This window comes from Myodes glareolus, chromosome 7, assembly GCF_982192425.1.
Source record: "Myodes glareolus chromosome 7, mMyoGla1.1, whole genome shotgun sequence".
Classification (NCBI taxonomy): Eukaryota; Metazoa; Chordata; class Mammalia; order Rodentia; family Cricetidae; genus Myodes; species Myodes glareolus.
In genome coordinates this window covers 53,520,188-53,545,770 of record NC_142032.1, presented here as the reverse complement: position 1 = coordinate 53,545,770, position 25,583 = coordinate 53,520,188, and the positions used below count along the sequence as shown (strand labels likewise).

Below are 25,583 nucleotides of genomic sequence, written 5' to 3'. Positions count from 1 at the left end.
TAAGGTTTCCATGTCTGCATCTAATTGATTAAGCCAGGTCTCCACACCAGGCAGCTCAACCTCACTTCCAGGCTAGGAAGAGATTACAATCTTCTGGGGTTTAGTGCAGGTCCATGGTCTTGGTGTCACAAAGGTCAATGCCGGCCTGCAGCTTGCCATTCTTCACCGCTGCCCAGGGCATGGTGGCAGAGGTCCACTTCGCTACCCAGTCTCCTGTTTTGCTCACCAAGATGAGGCCACCTAGACCTTTGAGCTTTGACTTCATATAATTCAATGCCAACTCAGCAGCCGCATCTACGGTCTTTCCTGAAAACAAGAAGAGGTTGAGAAGCATCACACACGATAATCTTCACTGGCTCCCAGGTTTGGACAGCTGGACTCCAGCTGTGTCGCTGCTTTAGGACACTGTGAAATCTATGGCTGGGCTTCACTGGAGAAAGTGGTTCTGGGAAAAGGGGAGGGGACTGGCCCTGCCTTATATCCTGGTCCACTGAGATATGAGCAAGCACCTACTGCACGTTCCCACTGACACAAAGCTGCCCAGCACTGTGGCCAATACATCCTCAAAGTGTGAAGCAAAACAAAGGTCCTTAAGATGCTCCTTGTCAGGCATCTAGTCGTACTCACCAGCAAAGTACCACAACATGCATGCTTAAATGGGGCTGAGACATCTTCCCTTTTACTCCATGGTCAAGGTCAACCCTTTCTGTGATGTATTATATACTTGCCCACGCATATGCATGGAAGTCAGATGACATAGGTGGCCTACCCTACTATGTTCTTGTTCTGCCTTAGTCCCTTGAGACAGGGTTTCTCACTGAATCTGGGGCTTGTTACTTTCCTTTCTTCCTTCCTTCTATCCTTCCCTCCCTCCCTCCCTCTCTCCTTTCTTTTCTTTTCTTTCTTTCTTTCTTTCTTTCTTTCTTTCTTTCTTTCCTTCCTTCCTTCCTTCCTTCCCCACCTCCCCCTCCCTCCCTCCCTTCTTTTCTTCCTTCCTTCCTTCCTTTCTTTCTTTCTTCCTTTCTTTCTTTCTTTATTTCATCCTGTCATACAGCAAATTCCAGTAGTCACCTGTTTCCATCTCCACAGGGCTGAGGTGCCCATAGGCACCTGTACAGCCATACCTGACATTTTACACATATTTGGGATTTGAACTCAGGTCTTCAGGCTTGTGCAGCAAGTGCTCTTACGTACTGAGACATTTCCCCAGCCCAGAGAATAATATTCTAGAATAGTATTCTAAAGATTCTTCTAGTCCAGATCCTACCAGAATGTAGGCATGTATTAGAATAGTATGAACTACCTTGGGGCAAAAAAGGTTCCATAGGCTACCCCATCAGTGATAAACAGCATCTGTGAACTTGTCTTTACCAGTTACGCACTTGACCACAGTCCACGTACCTTGTTCTACATGAAAGAGGGCGAGTCTGGCCAGATTCACCTTCAGGATACTTTCTCCATGTCCTGTGGTTGAGACAGCGCCAACATTATTGTCTGCGTAACCTCCAGCTCCTGTTCAAAAAAGGTGACTGGTTTTAACTGAGCAACATAGTCAAGAAGTTCAAACACAAGGCTCATGCTACATAATGTTATATCCTGGAGGTGTAGACAGAGGTCAGATCCCTATTCATGGTCCGTGATGGAAAAGTGTACAAGAGGGGCACTTGTAAACACACAGAGTGCAGGGTGATGGGACCTTCAGGAGGCAGGTGTGGCCTTTCACAGAGCAGGGGCACCAGGGCAACGCCTCCTTTGTCCCAAAGGACAGCCACATTTTTTCTCTCAGTGGTGCCTCTCCTTTTGCACAGGAAGAAGATGACCTTGGAGGCGTCACCTGGATGACTAGGACAGCCATTAGACATTAAAATAATTTGACAAAACCAAACCTTCCAAGGCTTACCTTGATGCACACCATGATGATTTAGAAAGCAATTCTATCTGTTGAAAGTAGCTTAAACTATTCTGGGCTATCCATAAAAAGGGTTCTGGAGCCAAAGGGATTTTGATAAAATTTCTCCCCTAATCTTACTCTAAGCAGCTCTATAATCATTTCTCCATCATTCTTTATCTGTTCACACAGAGCCACCAGTCTGAGGGTCCCATAGCCTGAAAGGCTTTCCCTTTACTCTGTTCTGGTTGCTACAGAGCATCATGTTGGCATTTGCCTTATGCAATGATGCTGGGTATGGGGAAAGGGCTCAGGAGGACAGGTTTCTGCTGAGTGTTAGTTTCCCAGGGTGTTTGAAAGCAGGTAACTCCATGGTTCTGGTTCTGAGGGGACAGAGATTAGGTAAAGAATACAAAGTTTTCCGATAGGAGCAGGCTTTTCCCTTTCCTTCAAGCTTTTGCTGTGGGGTGAAGCAGACTGACTCCATGCTGTCAGGAGGGCCTTACTTTCAGAAGCTGCCAAGTCTTCATTTTCTCTTCAGTACCTTTAGAGTCACAAAAGGTCAAGGTGACTCCATGGATTCTGGCACGGGCACCCACTTTCTCAGTATAATAACTGCACTGCTAAAGTAAATGTTACTAACTGCCTAGTGTCACCTTGAGGGACAGCTGGGCCCTCCTGGGGACTGTTGACCAGAAGGGTCAAGATGAGCACATTTGGTGCCCAAAACCAAGACAGTGGCTTCTGGGACTTCAGATCACAGATTTTCCTTCTCAGTATTTTGTCATAAAGACTCACAAAGCCTGAACTTAGTCCTAGGCTCTTGGACCTGCCTGGCCCTGGAGCCTGGAACCTGGAGCCTGGAGCCTGGGGTCTGGTCTGATCCCAGATGGATGCAGGCTGTAGTGCTGAGCAGCCATATTTTAGCAGGGTTTTTGCTAAAGAACAAAAAAGTGAGTGTTTCATGTTTGCTTCTGAGTACTGAAGCACCTCAACAGGCAGGCCTCTGGTTTTTAAAGAGGCTTCATGCATTTCCTCTGAGGCTATCACCGTATAGGGTACAAAGAACTCTCAAGAGTGTAAATTATCACTAGGCCTATCACAACATACACACAAGGTCAAGTTTTCTATTAAAAGTCTAAGCTGCTCCCCTGGGCAGACGAACAATTTAGCTGTTTCTTAAAATGTCACCCAGCTGCAGGGGTTCGTGGGGATTCCCACCAGAAAGTGCAAACCTCACAGAGCAGAGCGAAACCCATGATGCTTTTGTTCTGCATGAGGTGTTGATATGAGGGCATTTCAGTCTACAGGAGTGGAGTGTGCTACTCACACGCAGTACCTGGAGACATGACGTTTTCTCTGTGTGCGGGTGTGTGCGTGGGTGTGTGCACGGGTGTGTGCATACGCAGGTACACATGTGGAGGCAGAGGTAAATTTCCACCATCTTCCTTGAACTCTCTCCTCCTTATTTTCAGAGATGGGATCTCTCACCCTCACTGACCCCAGAGCTTGATGGTTTAGCTCACTAGCTGGCTAGCAAGCTCTGGGAATCCACACATTTCTGCCTCTCCCAGTGCTGGGTTACAGATGCACACTGCTACACTAGCCTTTTACCTGGGTGCTGGGGATCTGAACTCAGGTCCTCATACACACACAGCAGGTATTTTCCCCTGGGCCATCTCTCCAGCCCAAATTTTCCAGTTTTTTATTTTTATTGTTAATGTGACTCATGCCTGGGAAGAGGTAGTATGTGTTCAGCCTTCTGCAAGCAACCCAAGGACCCTGAAACTGGGGCTACAGAGAAGACAGTTAGGACTGCAGAATCCTCACCTCCACTTTCCTTCCCAAGATGTCCCTGAAATGTAATCCAGGGGAACCTGATGTGCTTATTAGATGTGAACACCCCAGAGCAGCGGTCCCCAACAACCTGTACCAACCCAACTGCCACTCCTAGGAGCTGCATGACACAGGAAAGGACGAGAATCTGATGACATGGGAGGCAAGGGTGAAGCATGAGCTACCCCTTAGCCCTACCTATGCAAGGTGAGTCTCCAACTCTGCCGACCATTTTATTGACAATCCCTCCAGTAGAGGTGGCATAAGCCAAATTTCCTTTGCAGTCCAAGGCAACAGCACCCACCGTTCCTGAGTTTCTGCCAAAAATAAGCAGAAAAAGGAAGAGAATAAAGATGAGGAACAGTAGCCAAGTGAAACTGGAACTTAGAATCGCTTAAATTCCCACATTACATGTTAACATTCTAGGCTCAAGGAGCATTTGTTGCTTATTCTACATGCCACCAGCAGGCCGGTTTTCACCCGGCACTTTAAATCTCTAAAGAGTACATCTATCCCAGAACTCAGGAGGTAGAGGCAGGGGGAATCTCTGTGAGTCTGAGATCAGCTTGGTGTACATAGAGTTCCAGGCCAGCTAGTAGACTCTTAACAATAACAAAAAAAATTATTCATTTTTATGTTTCTTTTACTTTTTTATGTGGCTACCAGAAAAAGTTAAATGGCCTAAGTGCTTCTTATTGAGGTGGACACATACACAGATTTAACTCTTGGAGAGATGGCACTAATTCATGAGTACCTTCAGAAGCTTACACTGAAATGCGTGGCGGCAAAGAAGTGGACTGTTGCCACTGTGAGGGAACATGCTTCGGGGTAAGTATCACACACGTCACTTTGTAGATAATTTTCCACTTGAGTCCTGCTGTTTATATCTTCCCAGACTACCCCAAAGTGTTCATTTCTGATCTCAACACTGGCACAGCCCAGACTTTGGACTCAGGAAGCCTTTGCTTCCAGGAGGGGGCAGCGTGACAGGCAGAAAAGCTTTTCCTTCCTTGAGGCTGCAGAGTGTGAGTGACAAGGGCGGAGGCCATGGGTAGTCATGCTGGGCCAATGCTGAGTGACAAAGGTGGCCAACGCATTCTGTGATAAGACTGTCTGACCTCTCTAAATTGCAAGCTCCAGGGTAAGGGGCCACCCATTTATATCTAAGGGGCCACCCATTTATATCTAAGAGCAGTGCTGGCTGGTGCAGACGGACAGCTCGAGGTGCTTTGTTCTTGGTGCTGGGCATTGAGCACAGGGTTTTATGCACACTGGGCACATGCTCTCCCGCTGAACCACACTCTCAGCTCACACACAACTTTCAGAAGGCAATAGGAAGACAGCTTTGAAAATGGACATGAAGCCCTGATCCAGCAGCCACATTTCTCTGACTCTAGTCCACAAAGATTAGAGCCTCAGGTCCTAGTGCCTGCGAGGCTGAGGCAGGAGGACTGCAAATTCCAGGCTTGGCATGAGCTACATAGCATGATCCTCTCTGAGAGCAAGTGAGAGAATAATAGTATGTTAACATCTTCAATCCCATAACCTGGAAAGGCATCAGAATTATCTCAGAGATTCGCACATGATACCTGCTTGGCCTCTCTGTCTTAGACCCATCAAAACCGATTCTTTAGGAAAGGGTGGCATAAATTAATTATAAAATTATAAATTATAATTTAATAGTTATAATACATATGATCTATTATATACATAACATATACTATGTATCTGAATATATGTAATCTGCCTAGGTTATTTGAAGGTTGATGTCCGGTAAACTCTAGCAACTCAGTGTTATGAGACTGAACTCTGCTCTCCTATGAGCTCCTGGGTTCTACTGAATTATTACTAATTTTGGAGTTAGAGCCTCACTCTACAGCTCAGACTGTCTTAAAACCTGTCCTCTTGCCTCTGCCTCCCGATGGCTGGGATCATGTGTGCCATGAAGCCTGGCTAGTAACCTTCTGCTTCACGGAACCAGAGACCTGTTAGTCCGACTTCTTATGCATACAGGAGGAATAAGTAAGGGTGAAGTTATGATGAAGGGGAGTTGCCTTCCCTCCACAGAGTTTGGATCACTCAGGGAACACAGGTGAGGGGACGCTGCCAAACTCCCCACCTCTATGGCTCCGGAAGTCTGGGTGGCATCTGGAACTTACTTAGGGCAGTCAGCTTTGTGGGCCCCCTTCTCAAGCTTCTCTTTCTCCAGGTGCTTCTTGCTTCTCTCCGTTATCAGTTTTTCTACAGGAATCTCTGGAATCCCCATGTCTGCTGCAAATTTCTCTGCACCATGGCCAGTCAGAAAGCAATGAGGTGTCTAAATCAGCATGGGAAGGGAGGAATAAGGCTTTTTTAAAAAAAGTATAAATTTCTTGCAAACCCTAAAATGGCTCCCTTAGTTGAGATATTTAATTCCCTGCTCCCATATCCATCCTTCCTCCATCCCACCCATCCCATTCCCCCAAGCTATCCCGAATCCTTCCCTTCTCCCTTTTCTCTACCCATCTTCCCTTACATTCACCCCCACGCCCCTGTGCACCCAAGTTTGCCTGGCAATCTTGTCTAGTTCCAATATCCAGGAGGATAACAATATATGATTTTCTTCAGGTTCACCTTCTTATTTAGCTTCTCTAGGATCATTTTAGGGTTTGCAAGAGACTTCATTCTAAAGGGGTTCCCAGGTCCAAGGAGAGGTCCCCAGATTGTTCCCTGGGCAGCAGAGGAGAGGGTGCCTGAACTGGCCTTGGTCCATAACCATACTGATGAATATTTTGCATATCACCATAGAACCTTCATCTGGCGATGGATGGAGATAGAGACAGAGACCCACATTGGAGCACTGGACTTAGCTCCCTAGGTTCAAATGAGGAGCAGAAAGAGGGAGAACATGAGCAAGGAAGTCAGGACCATGAGGGGTGTGTCCACCCACTGAGACAGTGGGACTGATCTAATGGGAGCTCACCAAGGCCAGCTGGACTGGGACTGATGGAGCATGTGATCAAAATGGATACTCTGAACGTGGCTGGCAATGAAGGCTGACTGAGAAGCCAAGGACAATGGCACTGGGATTTTATTCTACTGCATGGACTGACTTTGTGAGAGCCTGGTTTGTTTAGATGCTCACCTTTATAGATCTGTATGGAGTGGGGAGGACCTTGGACTTCCCATGGGGCAGGGAACCCTGACTGCTCTTAAGACTAGAGAGGGAGGGGGAGGTGGGGAGGGGGAGGTTAAAGGGAGGCAGGGAAGAGGTGGAAATTTTTTAATAAATAAATAAATAACTTTAAAAAGTATAAATTATAAAATAATTATAAATATAATCAATTATAAAATAATTAATAATACCTGTTCTATTGTGTGGAAATAATAACTATTTTTTAGCATTAAAAGGCCCCAAAGTGAAAATTGAACTGTAGCCCCCTTTTCTTCTGTGTTGGCAGTCAATGTCAGAGCTTTGGTTAAATGATCTGTCGCAGAGCTGTGTCCCCAGCTGACTTAAGCAAGGCCAGGAGATGGCAAAGTCAGCATGCGTCACACAGTTATTAGTTATCAAACAGGACTAACGCAATGGCTGATCTGCGACAGTCCAATGGCACTATATGTTTCCTGTGCGTGTTTGGGACAGCGAGCTCCAGCACTGCTCACAGCCTGGCCCGCTCACCCCAGAAGTGCAGCAGGCGCAGCTTCTCAGGAAGCCCTGCATCCATCACTCGTACCTTTTCCATAACAAGCCGTGCAAGCTTAGTGGGATTTGCGATACAGCGCACGGCAGACACTGCTCCTGCAGACAGGTCCCTCCCATCCATGATACTAGCATCCATCTCAACGTCACCTTTTGCATTCAGGACAGACCCACAACCTAAACAAAGAAGAAGTTGAAAAGCAAAAGTGAAAATTTATAAAAGACTTAGATTTTCCATCGACCTACCTCTTTCAGCCCACCTTTTGTTCTACTGCTAGAGGAACATCGTGGAATCACATTTGACTTGGTACCTACTGGTTTGGACACAGTTTGTCTCCCACAGGTTTCCAGGACAATAGCATCGAGGTAGCAGAACCTTTAAGAGGTAGGGCCTAATGGAAGATAATTAGGTCATGGGGATCCACCCTCCTGCATAGATTAATGCTGGTCTCATATGAAGGAATTTTCTCAATCCAATAAAGACAATCTATAAAATCCTATAGCCTATATCATACTTTATGGTGAGAGCCCAAATGTCTCTGTAGCTGGCCACCAATAAGTATGTTTGATCTCTTTATTCATACTGACTCATACCACTGAATGGCCTAGCCAATACATTCTACATTATAGGAGATACATTGTGGGCTGGTGGGCGGCATATATGTGTAATTTCATGTAACCTAGGCACTCAGGAAGCAGACACAAGAGGACTATATGCTAGAAGCCAGCCTGGGTTACGCAATGAGTTTAGGCCAGCTTGAACTGCCCTGTGAGAGCTTGTCCCCTGAAACAACCCAAAATATAAAGACTAAAGAATATAAAAACAGAGGGCAGGAGACTAGTTTGGAAAAGAAAGAAGATTAGGAAAAGTTGGAGGGGGAAGAAAGAGGGTAATGAGGGAGTAAATTATTAAAATGTTTAATTACCATATACTACTAAAAGTTAAAAAACCAACAACCCCAAATTTCAGTTTAAAAGCAATCAAGGGGCAGGCAAGACGACTCATGAGCTGAAAGCATTTTCCATGAAAGCCAGAGGAACCAAGTTCCATTCCTTGAACCCACAGTGGAAGGAGAACTGACTTCTGGAAATTGTCCATGTGCACCCACTTGCACACTCACACACTCGCACACTTGCACACTCACACACATGCACAATCACACACAGAGTAATAATAATAACAAAAGTCGGTTATAAAAGCAACCTAGTCTTTGTTTCTTTTCATAGTAACCAAATAGATTAAGTAAATATAGAAAAATCAGTAGTATTACATCATAATCAAATGATACAGAAAACTTCATTAATCTGAGTAATTGGTATGAATTAATAAAAAGAATAGTTGACTCAAGAGAAAGAATAAAGATATTGTCCAAACTGAACAAATGGTACAAAGTAGACGGGGTGAGCTGGGTGAGGTGGGTGAGGTGCCTAACAAAAGGTCTACCACCTAATTCACTCGAGTCCCCAAAGGGCAGGAAAAGCCTAGGTCTGAAAAGCATTCAAGGACATGATGATTGAAAATTGTCTACAACTGACAAATGGTCTAAATGTACAAATCCAAGAGGCTGAACAAATCCCCAATACTATTAAATCTGGAGATATTCACAGTAAGACACAATAATCAATATAAAAAACATCTTGAGAAGTCAGGGATGGTAGAGGGCTTTGCAAGGCTTCAATCCCACTCACTGGAAAAGCAGAAATGACACCTTACTTATAGGGGAAAACCAAATATAATAGCAAAGGATTTCTCAGAAGAAACCATGGAGGCATTTTCCAAGAGCTGAAAGAAAAGACCTATCAAGTCAGAATTCCATGTCTTAAAAAAGCGCCCATCCTTTGCGCTTTTGAAACCAGGACTATACTAGTCTATAACAAGATACTTCAGACTAGGTTGCTTACACAACGGAAAGTTAATTCTCAATCTGCAGGCTGGGAAGCCCAAGGTCAAAGTGCCTGAAAGGTTGACCCTTTTCTGAGGTTGGTTTGTAGGTAGTCGCCAACTCACTGCATTCCAGTGCTCTCTCCTGGTGCCACAGGGAGGGTGAACTCTAGTCAGTTAATGAAGATCATCATCTGTGTTCTTAGGAGCGCTGGCATTGTATATCATGGTAGAGCTGTACACACCAGGCTGTTTGGCACATGAGCAGCTGCTGAGTCTCCTGTCTTCACCTCCTGTGGTGCTGTAGGAGTGCTAGGATTACAGATGTGGTCTACTGTGGACTTGTGTGGGTTCTGGGGATCCAAATTTAGGTTCTCACAATTGAGCACTTTATCTGAGGAGCCATCCCCAGTTTTTTCCTTTCTTTTAAAAATTTATTTATTTTATATGTGCGGGTGTTTTGCTGCATGTATGTCTATGTACCATGTAATATAGATGGAGGAAAACAATCTGGTGCCAGTGGACCTAACCTGGAAGGATGGCTATAAGAGGCCTTGGAGCAGAGAGGCAACAAAAGGAGGAAGAATCCTGTAAAACCAAGAGAGAAGAACCAGCTGCAGAAAGAGTGAAAATTTGGGCAAATACAGTGGACTTGCCTTCTCCTCCTTGGTTTATGTTGTTGGTTGTTGCAAAAAGTAACAAGATCCTGAAACTGTTCCCAATGTATACAGAAAAGAAAACTGAAAACAACTGGAAGTTGAAACTTAGCACCACCTGAGCACAGAGGTAAGGTCCCTGCACTTTGCCTCCATTGGTAAGATGTGTATATTATTAGACAGTTGATACATATATCAATATCAGTCTCCAGAGCAAACTCTTAAAATTCTATGCAAAGATATATATTCAATACTATTGATAAAGCAAAATAAATTTCTAAAATCGATGTTCAAATAACTTAGAGGAAGAAAGAACAAAAAGAAAAATGAGGGTAAATAGATCCCAAAACATAATAGCGGATGTAAGCCCTTAACCTATCAGCAGTTGTATAAAATGCAAATTTTCTAAATGGACTCATTGAAAGGCAGTGCGGTTACAACTTATCTTTGGCCCACCTGAGAGATAAAATTTTACAGACCAAACTAATGTATGTAATAAAATATTTCTGTCTAGAATATACAAGTAACTTATGACACTTTATAATAGGGGGAAACACTTTTAGCAGACACACAGACAGTCTGCTCCTCGATCAGAAGCTGGTAAATATGTTCCCTGGATTTTACCAGCTGCTCTGGCGGGCACATGGGATGCTGTGTGAAGACCAGGTCCTGAATTTGAAGGACTGAACCAGTCTGAGCCCTCAAGTCACTGGTCTGTCCCATCAGCTGTACCGGGAGCTGATCACATGCCCCAGATGTCATCATATATTCCTGTACACTGATGTGGCGGCTCTCAAGACCAACTGGACATCATACTGATACTCCAGGTGACCTCAGCATCATTGTAATCTTCTAACGATAAAACACATAGGTGCCAGAGCAGATCCGACCACATCTAAACTAGGTAGACAAGAAGTGACAGCCTGGCCACTGAAGATCTCGCTTCTTTGTGAAAAGCTATAATGACAGTATGCATTATACCACCCCCAGTGCCCAGCCCAGCCCACAAGGATTTTTGCTCAGGAAGGACCATGCCTCTAGAGTGTAAAATACCCTTCTTCACTCATTGGTTATTTAACACCCCACCTCAACACACAGTTGTTTATTTACATGTGGTAGCAAGCAGGAAAGCTGCAGACACAGTGGCAGAATTTCAATTCAGCCACAGTAGATATGTACTAAGTGTTAGAATAGACCAGGCCTTGTACCACATTCCCTCTTGTGTGGCTGGGATCTGTTTTTGTTTTGTTTTGAGACAGGGTCTCTTTACACAGTCCTGGCTGTCCTGGAACTTACAATGTTGTAGGTACCAAAAGTCTTTTTCCCTTCTCCTGGCGATTCGCAGGGCCATGTGACCTCCGGCTCCCTGGAGATTCTGCTCTAGCTCTGGCTTGAGGGGATAACTTAGCAAGAACCTGGTTCTCTTTGTTATGGTGATTTCACCTATATTCAAGGTTTTAGCAGTAGGCCCATAGCCTGCCTCCCCCAGCTGATCCTGCCTGAGGCGCAGGGAGGCCTTTAATCTTCTCCTTCTGCTCCTGGATGGGAGGAGGCCTTGCCCTTTTTGATCCCCCTGCCCACTTCTATAAATACCCGACTTGAATTTAATAAAGTTGCCATTTACTCTGGTAAATGAGCAAAGGTCTCTTTTGTGTGTGTCTCTTTTAACCCTCAGGACAGTTGTCCATTCTTATGGGCCCGAGTTCGGGAAAGCGCGCCTGGATTCGGTGTGGATATCCACTGAAAAGTGTGGGGTCTTACACAATGTAGACTTGGTTGGCCTTGAATTCACAGAGATAACACCTGTCTCTGCCTTCTGAATGCTGGGACTAAATGTGTGTGCCGCCATGTCTGGCTTGGCTGATCATTATTATTTTTCATTATTTACTTTAAAACAAATGAGCAAATACAAGTAATAATTTCTCTGAATTTCTAAGTCATCATAGAAAATGACTGAACCTGAGCAGGGCAATATAGGAATCCCAGTTTGTAGCCACAAAGGTAAATGTTGTGGGATAATCTTTTTGTACACTGTGAAGAACTGTCACTCTGATTGGTTTAATAGAAAGATTTCCAGAGGACACTGAGAAGAAGGACGAGTTGCTAGGAAATGCTAGAGGATGCAAGCAAGCAGTATGGGCATTGCAAAGTATAGGTAGCCAAGCCATACAAGAGAACGAAGATGAAAAGATATGGGTTAATTTAAATTATAAGAGCAAGTGAGAAACAAGCCTAAGTTATCGGACAATCTTTTATAATTAATAAGTCTTCAAGTCACTATTAGGGAGCCGATCATCTTCTGTAGGAATTCCTATAGCCAATAGCCTTTAAGATACCAGCACACTTGGGCATGGCCTCTTATACTATAAATTCTGATGTAAAGTATGCGCTTGCTCTTTCTCTCCCAGCTTCTGGATTCAGTTTCTGTTCCCTGTTTGTGTAGAGGACTGTGATCTGTGATCTGTGAGTCTACCCCTGAAAAGATAACCCTTTGTTATATGCAATTCTGAGTTAGTGTGGGATTATTTTGTAACTTCCATCTTCATCTGGCGGTCATGTGAATCCCAACTCCACACCTACAGATACAGGCCAAAAAAGATCCAAAAGGTCCATGGCCCAGCCATGCCCGCCTGGCTTGATTTCACCTACTAAGAGGCTTTGCCAAACCTCATCACAGTCACGGCAGAGCTACCACGTGGCTTGTGCATGCTTTCCCTTGCTTGCCATTTTCCCTGCTGCAAGGCTTATGTGATTTTCCCTATACATCCATTCATTTGATTTTGGGAATTAGTTTTGTTTTGCATATTATATCATTAAGAAAATGGTTTGATAACAGAGCCAAGAATGAGGCACTTTTAGAAATAATACAGTCTTTACAAACTAATAATAAACAACTAGTTGAAAAAATTAATACTATTGAAAAGGTTAATATTAATTTGACAGACAAAATCCAAGCAATGTTGAAGGGTGCTGAGACATTATCTGAAAGAATTTGTGCTGTTGAATTTAACCATTGGAATCTGTTTAAAAGTTATGATAGGTTAATGGTAAGGTATCTCTCCAGGAAGGCAATATGCATGCCATCAAAATTATGTCCAAGGATGAGGTGTGATTGGACAAATTTTATACCCTGGAATCATCAATGAGGGCATTAGAACAGAACACTGGACAGGAGATTTAGACTTTACAAAAGGCAGTGGTAAAGAGATTTGAAGATTGAGGAAATTATTGAAACTGATGAGCAGGGAGAAAAGGAACAAGGACAGGATTTAGCCTCGTCAGTATGTGCCAGAGTCCTGAATGACTTACCCAGAATTTTAGCTGCCTATCTGGTAATATCCTCTGAGAAGCCATATGGCACAAAATACCTTAAGGTAGTTAAAGAATATAATGGCAACCTATAGGTATGAGCAATCTAAAAGAAATTAAGCAAGCAATAGTATCCTATGGCCTGCATTCACCATTTGTTAGGGAAATGGTGAAAAAGTGGGCTTCAAGCAATAAGGCTACTCCACACAAATGGCTTCAGGCTTCAGTTAATCTCAGCAGTCCTAGAAAATGAACTCCAGCTGCTATGGAAATGCTACTGGCAAGAAGAGGCAAACATTTTAGAACAACAGGGAAAAGTAAAAGGATTTGAGACTTCCCAAGATCAAATTCTTGGTGAGGGTCATTACTCTGATCCTCAGGACCAGGCTCTCTACGACAAACACACCTTGTCCCTATGCAGCACAGCAGCTTTAAATGCTTGGGACAGGATTCAGGAACTAGAAAAGAGGATTGAGCCATATTTTAGGGTTGAACAGGGCCAGAGAGAACCCTTAAGTGACTTTTTACAAAGATTATCAAAGGTTGTACAAGTAGGAGTGGCAGACCAAGAAGCAGATGTGTACTAATTGAATCTCTAGCTTTTGAAAACACCAACTTAGAATGGAAAAAGATACTTGGGCCTTTAAAGGTTAGATCAGTAGTAATGGACGAATGGATCCTGAATACAATGAACGTTGAGACATTTGACTATAGTACTGAGGTTTGGGTAGGAGAAGCAATTTCCAAAGGTATGAGGAGACATCAAAATGCCAAATGTTTTAACTGTGGTAGAATAGGACATATGAAAAGGGATTATAGACAAGGAATTCCTAGGAATGAAGTCTCCTCTGGAAATTGCAAAAATAGGCAGTCTCAGCCTTCTGGAATACGTAGGAGGTGTGGCAAAGGTCGACATTGGACCAATGAATGTAGATCGACAAAAGACAGACAAGGCAACCCAAATACCATCAGGAAACTCTTGGGGGACCTCTTGCAGGCCCCCATGTCATATGTAGTCCAGTCATTTCCGGTCACTGTGGGGAACATGTCTCACCATGAAAATTAAAAAATCCAGTGCCTACTGTAAAAAAAGCCATACTGTTTTGGATGATGGAATAGACATGGAGGATAAATCAAATCTCCAGTAGGAAATAGGAAACGTATATTTTGGCAGACTTCTATAAATGATCAAAACCTAAAGCTATGAGTGAAAATCAATTAACATTATACTTGAGGGATTACTAAACACATATGCAGATGTGAGTATCATTACTCCAGAATCTTGGCACCTGAATTGGCCTCTTCAAGAAGTAGATGTTCAATTCCTAGGAACTGGAACCCTATCTCAAATGAAACAAAGCACAAGATGGGTTGAATTCATAGAGGCAGAAAGACAGGAGGAAGGATGAGGTCATATGTAGCTAATACTGCAGTGAATTTATGGGGTTGTGACCTGTTGCAGCGATGGAATGCCAAGATTAACATTCTTGCAGTCTCAAAAAGCTCATGTTTTTAGGAAGGATATTATAAGGTATTATAAACAAAAGGCACCAGCCATTCAGGCTGTCCAAGAACACAAAGCAACTATCAAATCTTCAGAGATACTAAGGGCCCTGCCTTTAAAACAGTTAACTGAGAAACTAATACGGGTTAAACAAGGACCTTTAACAGATGACAAACCACATCCTTTAGAACAGTTGGTACAGGAGGAACAACTTGATGCTCACCATACTGAAGAATTGACTAGCCCTTGGAATTCTCCTGTATTTGTTGTTAAAAAGAAATCTGGAAAATGGAGAATGGTGACAGATCTAAGAGCTATCAACAAGGTAATTCAACCTATGGGCCCTCTACAATCTGGAATTCCTCTGCCTTCTCTATTACCAAAAGGATAGCTTCCTATAGTTATTGATTTAAAAGATTGTTTCTTTACTATACCTTTACAAGAAAAGGACAGAGAAAAATTTGCCTTTACAGTGCCTACTTATAATAATTCACAGCCTACTAGGAGATACCAGTGGATCGTCCTCCCCACAGGGAGTGCTCAATAATCCTACCCTGTGCTAATACTTTGTAAGTCATCCATTGAAAATAATACATAAGCAATTTCCTAAGTCTATAATTTACCATTACATGGATGATATTTTGTTATCTGATTCAAATTCAGATACTTTAGAAAGAATGTTTGAAGAAGTAAAGAAAGTTTTGCCTAAATGGGGATTACAAATTGCTCCTAAAAAATACAGAGAGGAGATTCAGTCACTTACTTAGGTTATAAAATAGGTTTACAGAAAATTAGAACATAAAAGGCACAAATTAGGAGAGACCAATTGCAGACTCTTAATGACTTTCAAAGATTGTTAGAAGACATTTCCAGACTATAACCAGCTGTTGGGAGAATGCCTGATCTGATAATTCATTTAAACAAAACCTCCGATGGTGACGAAGACTTAAATAGACCCAGGAAATTAACATCTGAAGCTGAGGAAGAATTAACTGTGATTAAAGGGAAATTACAGGAGGCACATGTGGATAGAGTGAATCCAAATCTTAATTGCATTCTAGTCAAATTGCCTTCCAGAATTTTCCCTACAAGAATTTTAATGCATAGGAAAGATATCTTAGAATGGATCTTTCTTTTCCACCACATAAACAAAGTAAAAATTTAAAAACTTATGTGAAAAAACTCTCTGAATTATAAAAGGTAAATTGAGACTTTGTCAACTAGCAGGTATAGACCCAGCAGAGATTACAGTGCCTTTTACTACTGATAAAATTAAAAAATTAAGGGAAGACAATGAACCATGTCAAAAAGCTGATTTTTTTTTTAGGGGAGATTAGCAACAACTATCCCAAAAGCAATAAAATAAATTTAATAAATAGAACTACTTGGACTCGTCCCCAAATTGTATGTGATGCACCAATAATTGGAGCTTGTACATTTTATACTGATGCAAACAGGTCAGGAAAGGCAGGCTACAAGTCAGGTTTAAGTAAGGTGGAACAAAGCCCTTATAATTCTGTCCAAAAAGCAGAGCTATATGCTATTTTCATGGTACTAAGAGATTTTAAAGAATCTTTCAATATAATTACTGATTCATAATACTCAGAAAGAGTTGTCTTGCATACTGAAACTGTCAAATTTATACCATATGATACAGAATTGACTTCATTATTCATACAGGTTCAAGATAAAATCAGGAATAGACTTTGTCCCATATACATAACACACATCCAATTCCACACAGGTCCTCCAGGTTCTCTAGCTCAAGGTAATGCAGAAATTGACTGATTATTGATTGAAGCATGCTGAAGGCCTCAGAATTTCGTAAGAAACATTATGTCAATAGCAAAGGTTTAAAGAAAGAGTTTTCTATTACATGGCAATAAGCTAAGGAGAATATAAAGAGATGTACACTTGCTCTTTCTATAATCAAACACCGCTACCTGCAGGGTCTAACCCAAAGGGTACTCAAAAGAATGAAATCTGGCAGATGGATGTGTTCCATTTTACAGAATTTGGAAAATTAAAATATGTACACCACATCATTGACACTTATTCAGATTTTCAGTGGGCAACTGTTTTAAGCTCAGAAAGGTTGATTCAGTAATCACACATTTATTAGAAGTTATGGCCATCATGGGTATACCTGCACAAATAAAGACAGACAATGGTACAGCGTATGTGTCTAAGAAAGTGAAAGGTTTTTTTTTTGCTTATTATAGTATAAAACATATTACAGGTATACCAAACAATCCTACAGGTCAGGCAGTTATAAAAAGATCATATAAAACTATAAAGAACATGTTAAATAAACAGAAAGGATGGAAAATACCTCCAGAAATAGATTATATAATGCTTTATTAAAATTGAATTTTCTTAATGCTAGTGAGAAGGGAACAATGGCAGCAGAGAGACATTGGATAATAGAAAAGACTTTTGAATTAAATCAGCTGGTGTATGTATTTCAGGGATGTGTTGACCTCAGAATGAAAATCAGGAGATGTGTTACGTTGGGGAAGGGGTTTTGCTCTTGTGTCCACAGGAGAAGACAAGCTATGATACCATCAAAATTAATAAACATTCGCTCTGAAAAGGAGAAACCCCTTGAGACAGATAAATGACAGTTCATCCACAGAGGTGACAATCATACAGGTGGTAAGGAAACCTCAAAGGGGTTGGGGCAGGGTCATGCTCTTGTCTTTCCAAAAGAATACACATCTTCAAAAAGTCACGAGACCTTGGACATTTGGATGCCTAAAGAGGAAAATGACTTATGAGGACAGGTCATTTTCAGGGAAAATTTCATATGTACATTCTTTATTAAATATCTAATACCCAGTAGAAATATAACTCACTTAAAAATCAAAGCTGGCTTTGGAATTGGACAATGGCTATCCTTCACTAAATGTTGTTAAAAGAAAAATTCATAGTTTCTGTCTCATGTCAGGAGTCATCTTATATGAGACAGAAAGAAGAAAGATCTTAGGAAAAATTTTACTTTTCTCCATACCTATTTTGTCTATATTGTATCTCTTGTTGAATATATGTCTATATGAATAATGTTTAAAATTTCCACAATGAACAATAGATTTTCCTACAGTAATATTTGAAGTTTCCAGGAAGAAGATAGGGCTCCACAACAACGACTTCACCTGGTTGATATGATGTCATGATGCTGATAGCACTACTTTAAGACTGGTTTTGGGTACCAGCTGCTTAAGATGGTTTTAACTTGGTTAAAATTTAAATACAATGTTCTGGCCAGAACTCCAAATAGGAACCTCAGCAAAACCCTATCAACTATTTGGGGACTATTTGCAATTATACCAAACAATAATCTTGAAACTTACCTATCATTTTACTTTTACAGAATCCCATAGAAAGAACATTAACCCCATGACAACTGGAAACAATTCTAGAAGACAACATCCCCTCTCCCAACAGTTTATCTTCAGAGTTAGGGACATCAATTAGGGGTTGATTATAACTGGTATAGGGTTGGGGGTTGGGGTGGAAATTATGTAGGCTCAGGGATACCTTTGGAAAAAAAGAGATATTGGATGGGAAAATAGGCAGATTAGTGTGAGCTTATTCACACTAATAGTGAGTAATAGAGTGAATACTTGTGAGCTATTATTTATAGGCAATTTACATTGGTATAGATTCTTGTATATTGAAACAAGTTCAAATTATATTTGTTATATTGAATATATTTCTATCTCTGTTTACAATATTTGTACATCTATGCAAAGTTATCTTGTCAGATTGTATGCATACATGTTTCTACCTCTGTTTCAACATTTTGTATATTGATACAATTTTAGGATATATTTATCATATTGCATTATACACTTCTACCTCTGATCAAGATACCTGTATGCTGTTTACATTTTGAGGTCATTGTCCTCAATTGCTACACATTTGTTTAAAGATTGTTTAATATTCTAATATGAAGTCTTAGTCTTTAAGTTATACAGGTATTAAGTATTATAGGTCAATAGTCATCCATATTTATCATACTTATAGTTAGACTAATCAGGTTCTTTAGATACATAGAGATTGAATTCTGCATAGATAGGTAATCTTCAACCACTTCAAAGATCCGTAGAACATGGAATTTAAATAACTTAGGGTTCTGTTGATGTGAGACACGATTGCTCCTGGTAGCACTGATCTATTCCTGAGAGAATGTTGAGCACCAAAGACATTGTACCTGGAGCTTGTTTCTTCTTGGCAAAATTGGCTTTTGGGCAAGGAACCGCCCATGCCTCGACCACTGACAAAATGCATGATGTCTGGACAGGACAAGCAAGATACAAGAAAAAAGACTGCCAAAACTTGCCAAGACAGGATAAGACAATTCTGAAAATTTTCCTGCCTCAGAAAATGGTCTGTCAGTTACTCTAGGCCTTAGCCATGGTGCTTCAACACTGCGAATGAGACTTTGGGTGATTGCTCAGGTAGTCAGTTGTCTCTGTCATCTATTGTACATTTTGGAAGCTGCTTGGTTGCACTTCCTGCCTACTCAAGTACTACTATATCCCTTCTCAGGCCTTCGATGGGATTGAAGATTAGATAGTCGTAATTACTTTCCTCTTATGATTTAGCCAAGCCATTTCCTATATAAGACTTAGACTCCTTAGGATAGAATGATTATTGCAACATTTAGCATATGTTCCTTGCTTAATATTGTTTATGCTGGTTATAATCCTAATTTTTATACTTGGTATTTGTTCTTATTATATATAGTTTTGTATTAGGCTTAGAACTCTTTTATTTAAACAAAAGGGGGAGGTGCTGTAGGAATTCCTTCAGTCAGTAGTCTTTAAGATACCAACCTACTTGTGCATGGCCTATTATATTATAAATGCTGATGTAAAGTGTATGCTTGCTCTCTCTTTCCTGGCTTCTGGATTCGGTTCTTATTCCCTGTTTGTGCAGAAGACTGAGATCTGTGAATCTACCCCTAAATAAATAACCCTTTAGTATATGTAATTATGAGCTAGTGTGGGATTATTTTGTAACTTCCATCTTCAACCATTCTGATGAAGAAACCTGACTACAGGTAAAAGTATAACCAACCGGGGACTCAGTATCTGTGATTGGTGTTTGATGCAGGAGACAGGATTGTGCAACTGAGCCTTTAACATGTGCTGAGTCTATACTAACTCCAGGTGGAGCTATTGTCCTCAACCTTCCTGATACAGTGACCCTTTAATACAGTTCCTTATGTTGCATAAAATTATTTTGTTACTACTTTATAACTAATTTTGCTACTGTTATGAATCGTAAATATCTGATATGTGACTCCTCTAGGGGTTATGATCCATAGGTTGAGAACCACTGAAGTAGAAAAAATAGTTGATCGAATCCAGAGTTTTAGAGAATTGGTGGTACTAAAAACCCTGCTTCAGGCTGGAGAGATGACTCTGTGGTTAAGAGAACTGGCTGCTCTCCCAAAGGATCTAGGTTCATTTTCTAGCATTCACATGGTGGCTCACAACTGTCTGTAAATTCCATTTCCAGGGGGTCCAGCACCTTCTTCTCACTTCTGAGGGCACCAGACATGCATGAGACACACAAATATGCTGGCAAATACTCGTACACATAAAGTATAAATAAAAAACCACAACAAAACAAACAACCCCCCCCCCCGAATAAAACAAACACCAAAACGAAGCCCTGCTAAATATTCTATAAATGTGGAAAAGGAAACACAGTTTGGTTTTCCTACATATTTTTCCAATGATTTATACAGAACATTGAAACTTGATACATGCTTTGAAGCACACAAAATTTTATTCATAACCAAATATATTTAAAAATTTTAGACAAGAACCAAAAAGAAAAAAAATTAGGTAACTATTCTTTAAGCTATGATAGGAAACACATGCTTTGTTACAACAACAAAAATGGATAAGTTGTGCTTCTACAAAATAAAGAACATGCATTTGACGCAGGGCTCTTTCTGGAGAAGGTCCTCCCGCACCAAGGGGAGTGGAAGAGGAGGTGGCACCGTTGGGCTGATGCCAGCATGGCCTTAGGTTCAGATTATATTTTCATTTTAAACTCTAGAAACCACAAGATGGGGCGGGCAAGCAAACCCAGATTTTACAGAGGGATCCATGGCAGTCAGCAGGTTGTTAAGGGTAACGGCCCATTGTTTCAGCTAATTCTCCAGGTTGTTCTGCTCCAGTTAACAGTAAAGTCACGTCAGGCTTGACAAACAGGCAGTACTGGCAGTGCTTTAAGTGATTCACTAAACAAATTAAAAAGCCACTATCTAATAACCAGTCTTTTCTACCTTATTCTACTCTACACTCTTTGAAAGACATGCACAAAAGACAGAAGAGACAAAGTCAGAGTGAGGAAGGAACATCTGCTGATCACATTTATATATCTGATGAGAGATTTATAGCTCAAATATAAAAAAATCCCCAGAACTCTTCAGGAGGAAAATAACCCAATAAAAACATACAGAGGGCTTGAATGAATAGGTACTTCACATACAAAAGCCGTTTAACATCATTTACCATTTTAGGGTATGCAAATGAGTACTACAACACATGTTTACTTTGACTGTCATGCTGGCTAAAGTTAAAATAATAATAATAAAAAAAAACCAGTCCACTGGAGTGTTTGTGTGTTCCTGGAAACAGAAGAAGGCATTAACAACCACAGCGTTTGCAAGTTCCTAGTAAAGCTATGTGCACTCTTGTCAAATGAGACCACAACCTCTCTTGAATGCCCAAGAAGTAAAACTTGAGTTCACGAGAAAATGCTCTATTTGTGTTTACAGTGATTTAAAGTGTCTCCAGGTGGATCATGCTCAGCTGGTGAACGGCTATACAGGTGGTGGTACATTTACCGGGGTGGGGGTAGGGTCCAATCTTTTGATTCTCTAACACAACATTGTTATTCCCGAAGTTCACACTCAAAAGCCACATAACTTGAGTTAATAAAATGTAGAAATTCAGGTTTTAAGTAAGTAAGTCCTGTATTGGGCTCTCCTTGGCTGTGATGCACGTACTAGATATCGGAACACTGTTAGCTATAAAAGAATGACATCATGGATCCCTGTGGCTCTGGAGATCATTAACACATCACGGTAAGCAGAACTCAGATGCAACAACTTACCATGTCACAAGATTTCATTGTGACACTGTGGCAAAAACCACAGGCACAGGAAATAGCTGCTAACAGGGGATATGGCTACATGAAGTACAGACTCAAAGGGATGTGGACAATGGGACGTTTTGTATCTTCACTGTGGCAGTGGTTAGCATACTATCTGTTTGTCGCAGGAAGAACTATCCCTTAGGAACGGAGATTTTGTTGCATGTAAATACATGAGATTAAAACATTAAAACTGTAAAGCACTCTGATAGTGGCTTCTAAGCTTGGTGACACTTCACACTGACTTGGAGGTTTCAAAATAAGGGCAAGAAAATCAATTTCTAGCCCCTATTCCTAAACATTTTCTTCTACAAATTTTAGGTGCATTTGGTTATGAATACAATTTTGTGTGCTTCAAGGTGTGTATCAAGTTTCAATGTTCTAGCCACCTAATATGCAGCAGGGTTTTGCTTTGTTTTCTGTTTGGTTATGTTTTTTTAAAATTTGTATTTTATGTGTATGAGTGTTTGCCTGCATGTATATTTGTATGTCTCAAGCATGCCTGATCTTTCTTGCAAGTAGACACAGCTTAGAATGACCCTCGCAGGCATGGTTGTGGCCCACCCTGCTGGCACACTGACTGACAAGCAGCTATAAATTCTGTCTCCAGAAACTTCCATGAAAGTGCACTGTAATGTCTCAATCTATAGATAGGTGGATTGACTTATGGAATTTTTCATTAAGTGTCAGAGTGCCTAAGAGAGTCAAGGCACAGAGCAAACACTCAGTACATATATGATGACTAATTGATGATTAATTGGTTATGCTATTCTGAAAATTTTCCCATGACAGATGGTGTATGAGTGGTGCAGCTCTAAGAAGTATTTTAATCTTAAGATCTTAGATTTTCTATTTTAGGACAAAAGAAATAAATGTCTTCCCAGTAAGCTAATCTTTCTGGGTCTGAAGTGTTCTGAGAGATGAGCAAAATATTTATGCTTACTTCACAGCACCACAGTGCAGATTGTGTGAGTTAATCTGAATTTCTTAGAACACTCCTACCTGGGATGTGCAGAGACACTAACTATGATGATTATTATCCTAGAACATGGCCAAACACAAAATAATTCATTCTGATTGCATTTATATGAGTTTTTAGGAAACAAAGAGCTACTTTCCTCTGACAAAAGTAGGTCAACAGGCTGGTGCTGGCGACAAAGCGGGGAGAGACTCCAAGGGAGCAGGAAAGAGCTCTGGGGTATCCTACATCCTCAGCACTTCACTTCTGACAGAGATGCGTGAGTTCCCTCCCCATGTCAGTGCTCTGGCAGACACTGACCTTCTGACACTAGCCACTTGAAGAGCCTGACCCCACAGGTTAGGGGTTTAGTCCCCCAAGATTCCTTCCTTCTTTCAGATGCTTATTCTAAGCAGTAGATTAATCCGTAACTTCTGCCAGATGACTGTGAGCCTTAATTTTCTAGAGCAGTTCCCAGAACTCAGTCAGACAAATTACCAACATGTTATATAAAGGAGCAGTCAAGCAGCAAGATGAAGACACCCATACCAGGTCAGGAAAGGTGCTGGGTGCTGGGCCTACTTTAGCTGTGAAGTTGGGTCTGGAGGAGGACCAGATGCAGGGTTTTCTTTTGCTGTGGAGTTGGGACTGGCACGTGGCCATATTTACCAACTTGGAAGTTCTCCCAACTCCCAAATTCAGGGATGCTTTTTGGATTGCTTGAGTGTGGGAACCCTTTTCTCTTTCCCAGAGGATAAGAGGGGCTGTAAACCCCAAGCTTCCACTTATGGCTTGGTCTGTAAAAAAAAAAAAAAAAAAACAAAAAAAACCCTCTCCACCTAGAGACATATCCAAAGTCAATTTACTAGTTAAAAAGATAATTAGGGACTTTATTATTTATTAGGGACCAGATATTACAATAAGAACTCTCCCAGAATCTGTTTCAGGATTTCTGAGCCTAAAAGGGGAAGGCAGAGAACACACACACACACACACACACACACACACACACACACACACACTTCTTCAAATCAAAATGACTACATTTTCACAAATATAAAAAGTCTACATCTGTAACCCCAGCATTTGAATTTGAGGCTATGGAGGGTTACCCAGTAAGATGCTTTGTTTTTGGTATTGAATTCTTGGGATCAGGTTAAATAAAAGGTGAATTAATAGATTAAAATTCTCAAAACAAGTTGCTTAATGCAGAGTGAATAAATTCAATACTGCATCTTGTCCTAGCATACTGTTTGACTACAAAGCCAGCCAGACTCAGCGACACTGCATCTATTTGGGAAGGAGCTTGCTCCAATTTGGCATTATTCACTAGGCAAAGCATGGTTTACCTGCGTTGAACTCCGGGTCGTCTTCCAGGACAGTCACGGCTCCTTCCACAGCATCAACCGCGCTCCCTCCGGCCTTGAGGATGTTGTAGCCCTCGGTAGCTGCTCTGGCTATGCCCTCACGCACCCGCTCTTTCCGGTCGGCCGAGATGTTGCTGGCTCCGCCACCATGGACTACTACCACCAGACTCACGTCGATGGAGCCTAGGCATCAGGAAGAGGCAAGTGTCATTTCGAACCGGTCCAAAAGAACCGACCTGAGTGAGCGGTGACAGAGTTAGTTCAGTTTTTTTAGATTGAGAAGAGGGAGGGTCAGCTCGGCGTGAGTTATGCACGAAAAGCCCGAAGCGACCCCTGGCCCCCAACAATTCTCCCATACTCGCGCACTCCGACCCCGGGGTATGGTCTGGGCGTCTGTGGCTCAGAATGCTGGGGTTTAGGACTCTGAGCCCGCGCCTGTGCCACAGCTCTGACCCTCAGCCTCAGTTTTCCAGAACACCAGTCTTCATCCCCTGTTGGGCCGCCGGTACGCAGGACGCGTTTATCACAGCTCCAGTTCTCCTCCCAGGCTTCTCTGTGCCTCAGTGTCTCCAGGGTAGAAGCTCCCTGTTCGGGTTCCCTCCGCCCAGGGGTCTGGGGCAGCCTGAGGACTGGACCTTCCCACGTCCTTCGGACCTGAGCTCCTGCCTTTGGTAAATCCTACATTTTCGTTCTTGGTCACTCTCCCGTACCTCGGGCTGACGCAGCCATGGAGCAGCGGGCGCCCGGAACACTTTCTCGGTGCGGGGCGGTCGCCAGGATGTCAGGCTGGCCAACCCACCGTGCAGCAAACCGCTGGGCACCCCCGCAACCGCTCCCCAGGCAACGGTTCCACGCCTGCGCACGAGGGTGAGGCCAAGGAGCTACTGAGTTACCGTAAAACTCTGTAGTCCCTTCCGATGCGCACTAGCCTCCCGGGGTTCCGGATCCACCCAGCAATGCTGCTCTTCTACTCACTAGCAGCACACGGGACTCTCTGTTTTCTGTGCCTTACAATTATTGCACGCTCTTAAGTCTTGCTAGCTAGTATTCTAAATTAAAATCTCTTCCCTTTAGGTACAACCGTTCTAATCTTTCGTGAAGAGCAAAATATAAAGTATACAACCGTCAGTAACTCCCCTGGTTCTGTGCATTAGATGCTTCAAGAACCTGAAAAACACACTCACTTCCTCCTCCAAGCCTCGGGATTCCAATTCTAAATACCTTCATTTCCCAGTGCCTTTATTTTGTTGACATTTGTCTTTTTTCCTGCCTCCAGCATTCCCTAAATTTGTTACAGCACGGGGAGAAGACCAAAACCTTGTATT

General features: G+C 42.0%; 1 protein-coding gene across 1 annotated transcript; it reads right to left on the bottom strand.

Moving 5' to 3' along the window:
• Positions 1 to 25,124, bottom strand: Asrgl1 (asparaginase and isoaspartyl peptidase 1). The gene is made up of 7 exons (XM_048458265.3): positions 24,969 to 25,124; positions 24,241 to 24,441; positions 7,441 to 7,583; positions 5,884 to 6,041; positions 3,923 to 4,041; positions 1,402 to 1,512; positions 1 to 306 (listed from the first exon to the last, which is right to left on the bottom strand). The coding sequence occupies exons 1-7, from the start codon at positions 24,985 to 24,987 to the stop codon at positions 101 to 103; spliced, it is 957 nt and encodes a 318-aa protein (XP_048314222.1). The 5' UTR covers positions 24,988 to 25,124; the 3' UTR covers positions 1 to 100.
• Between the last annotated feature and the right edge of the window lie 459 nt (positions 25,125 to 25,583).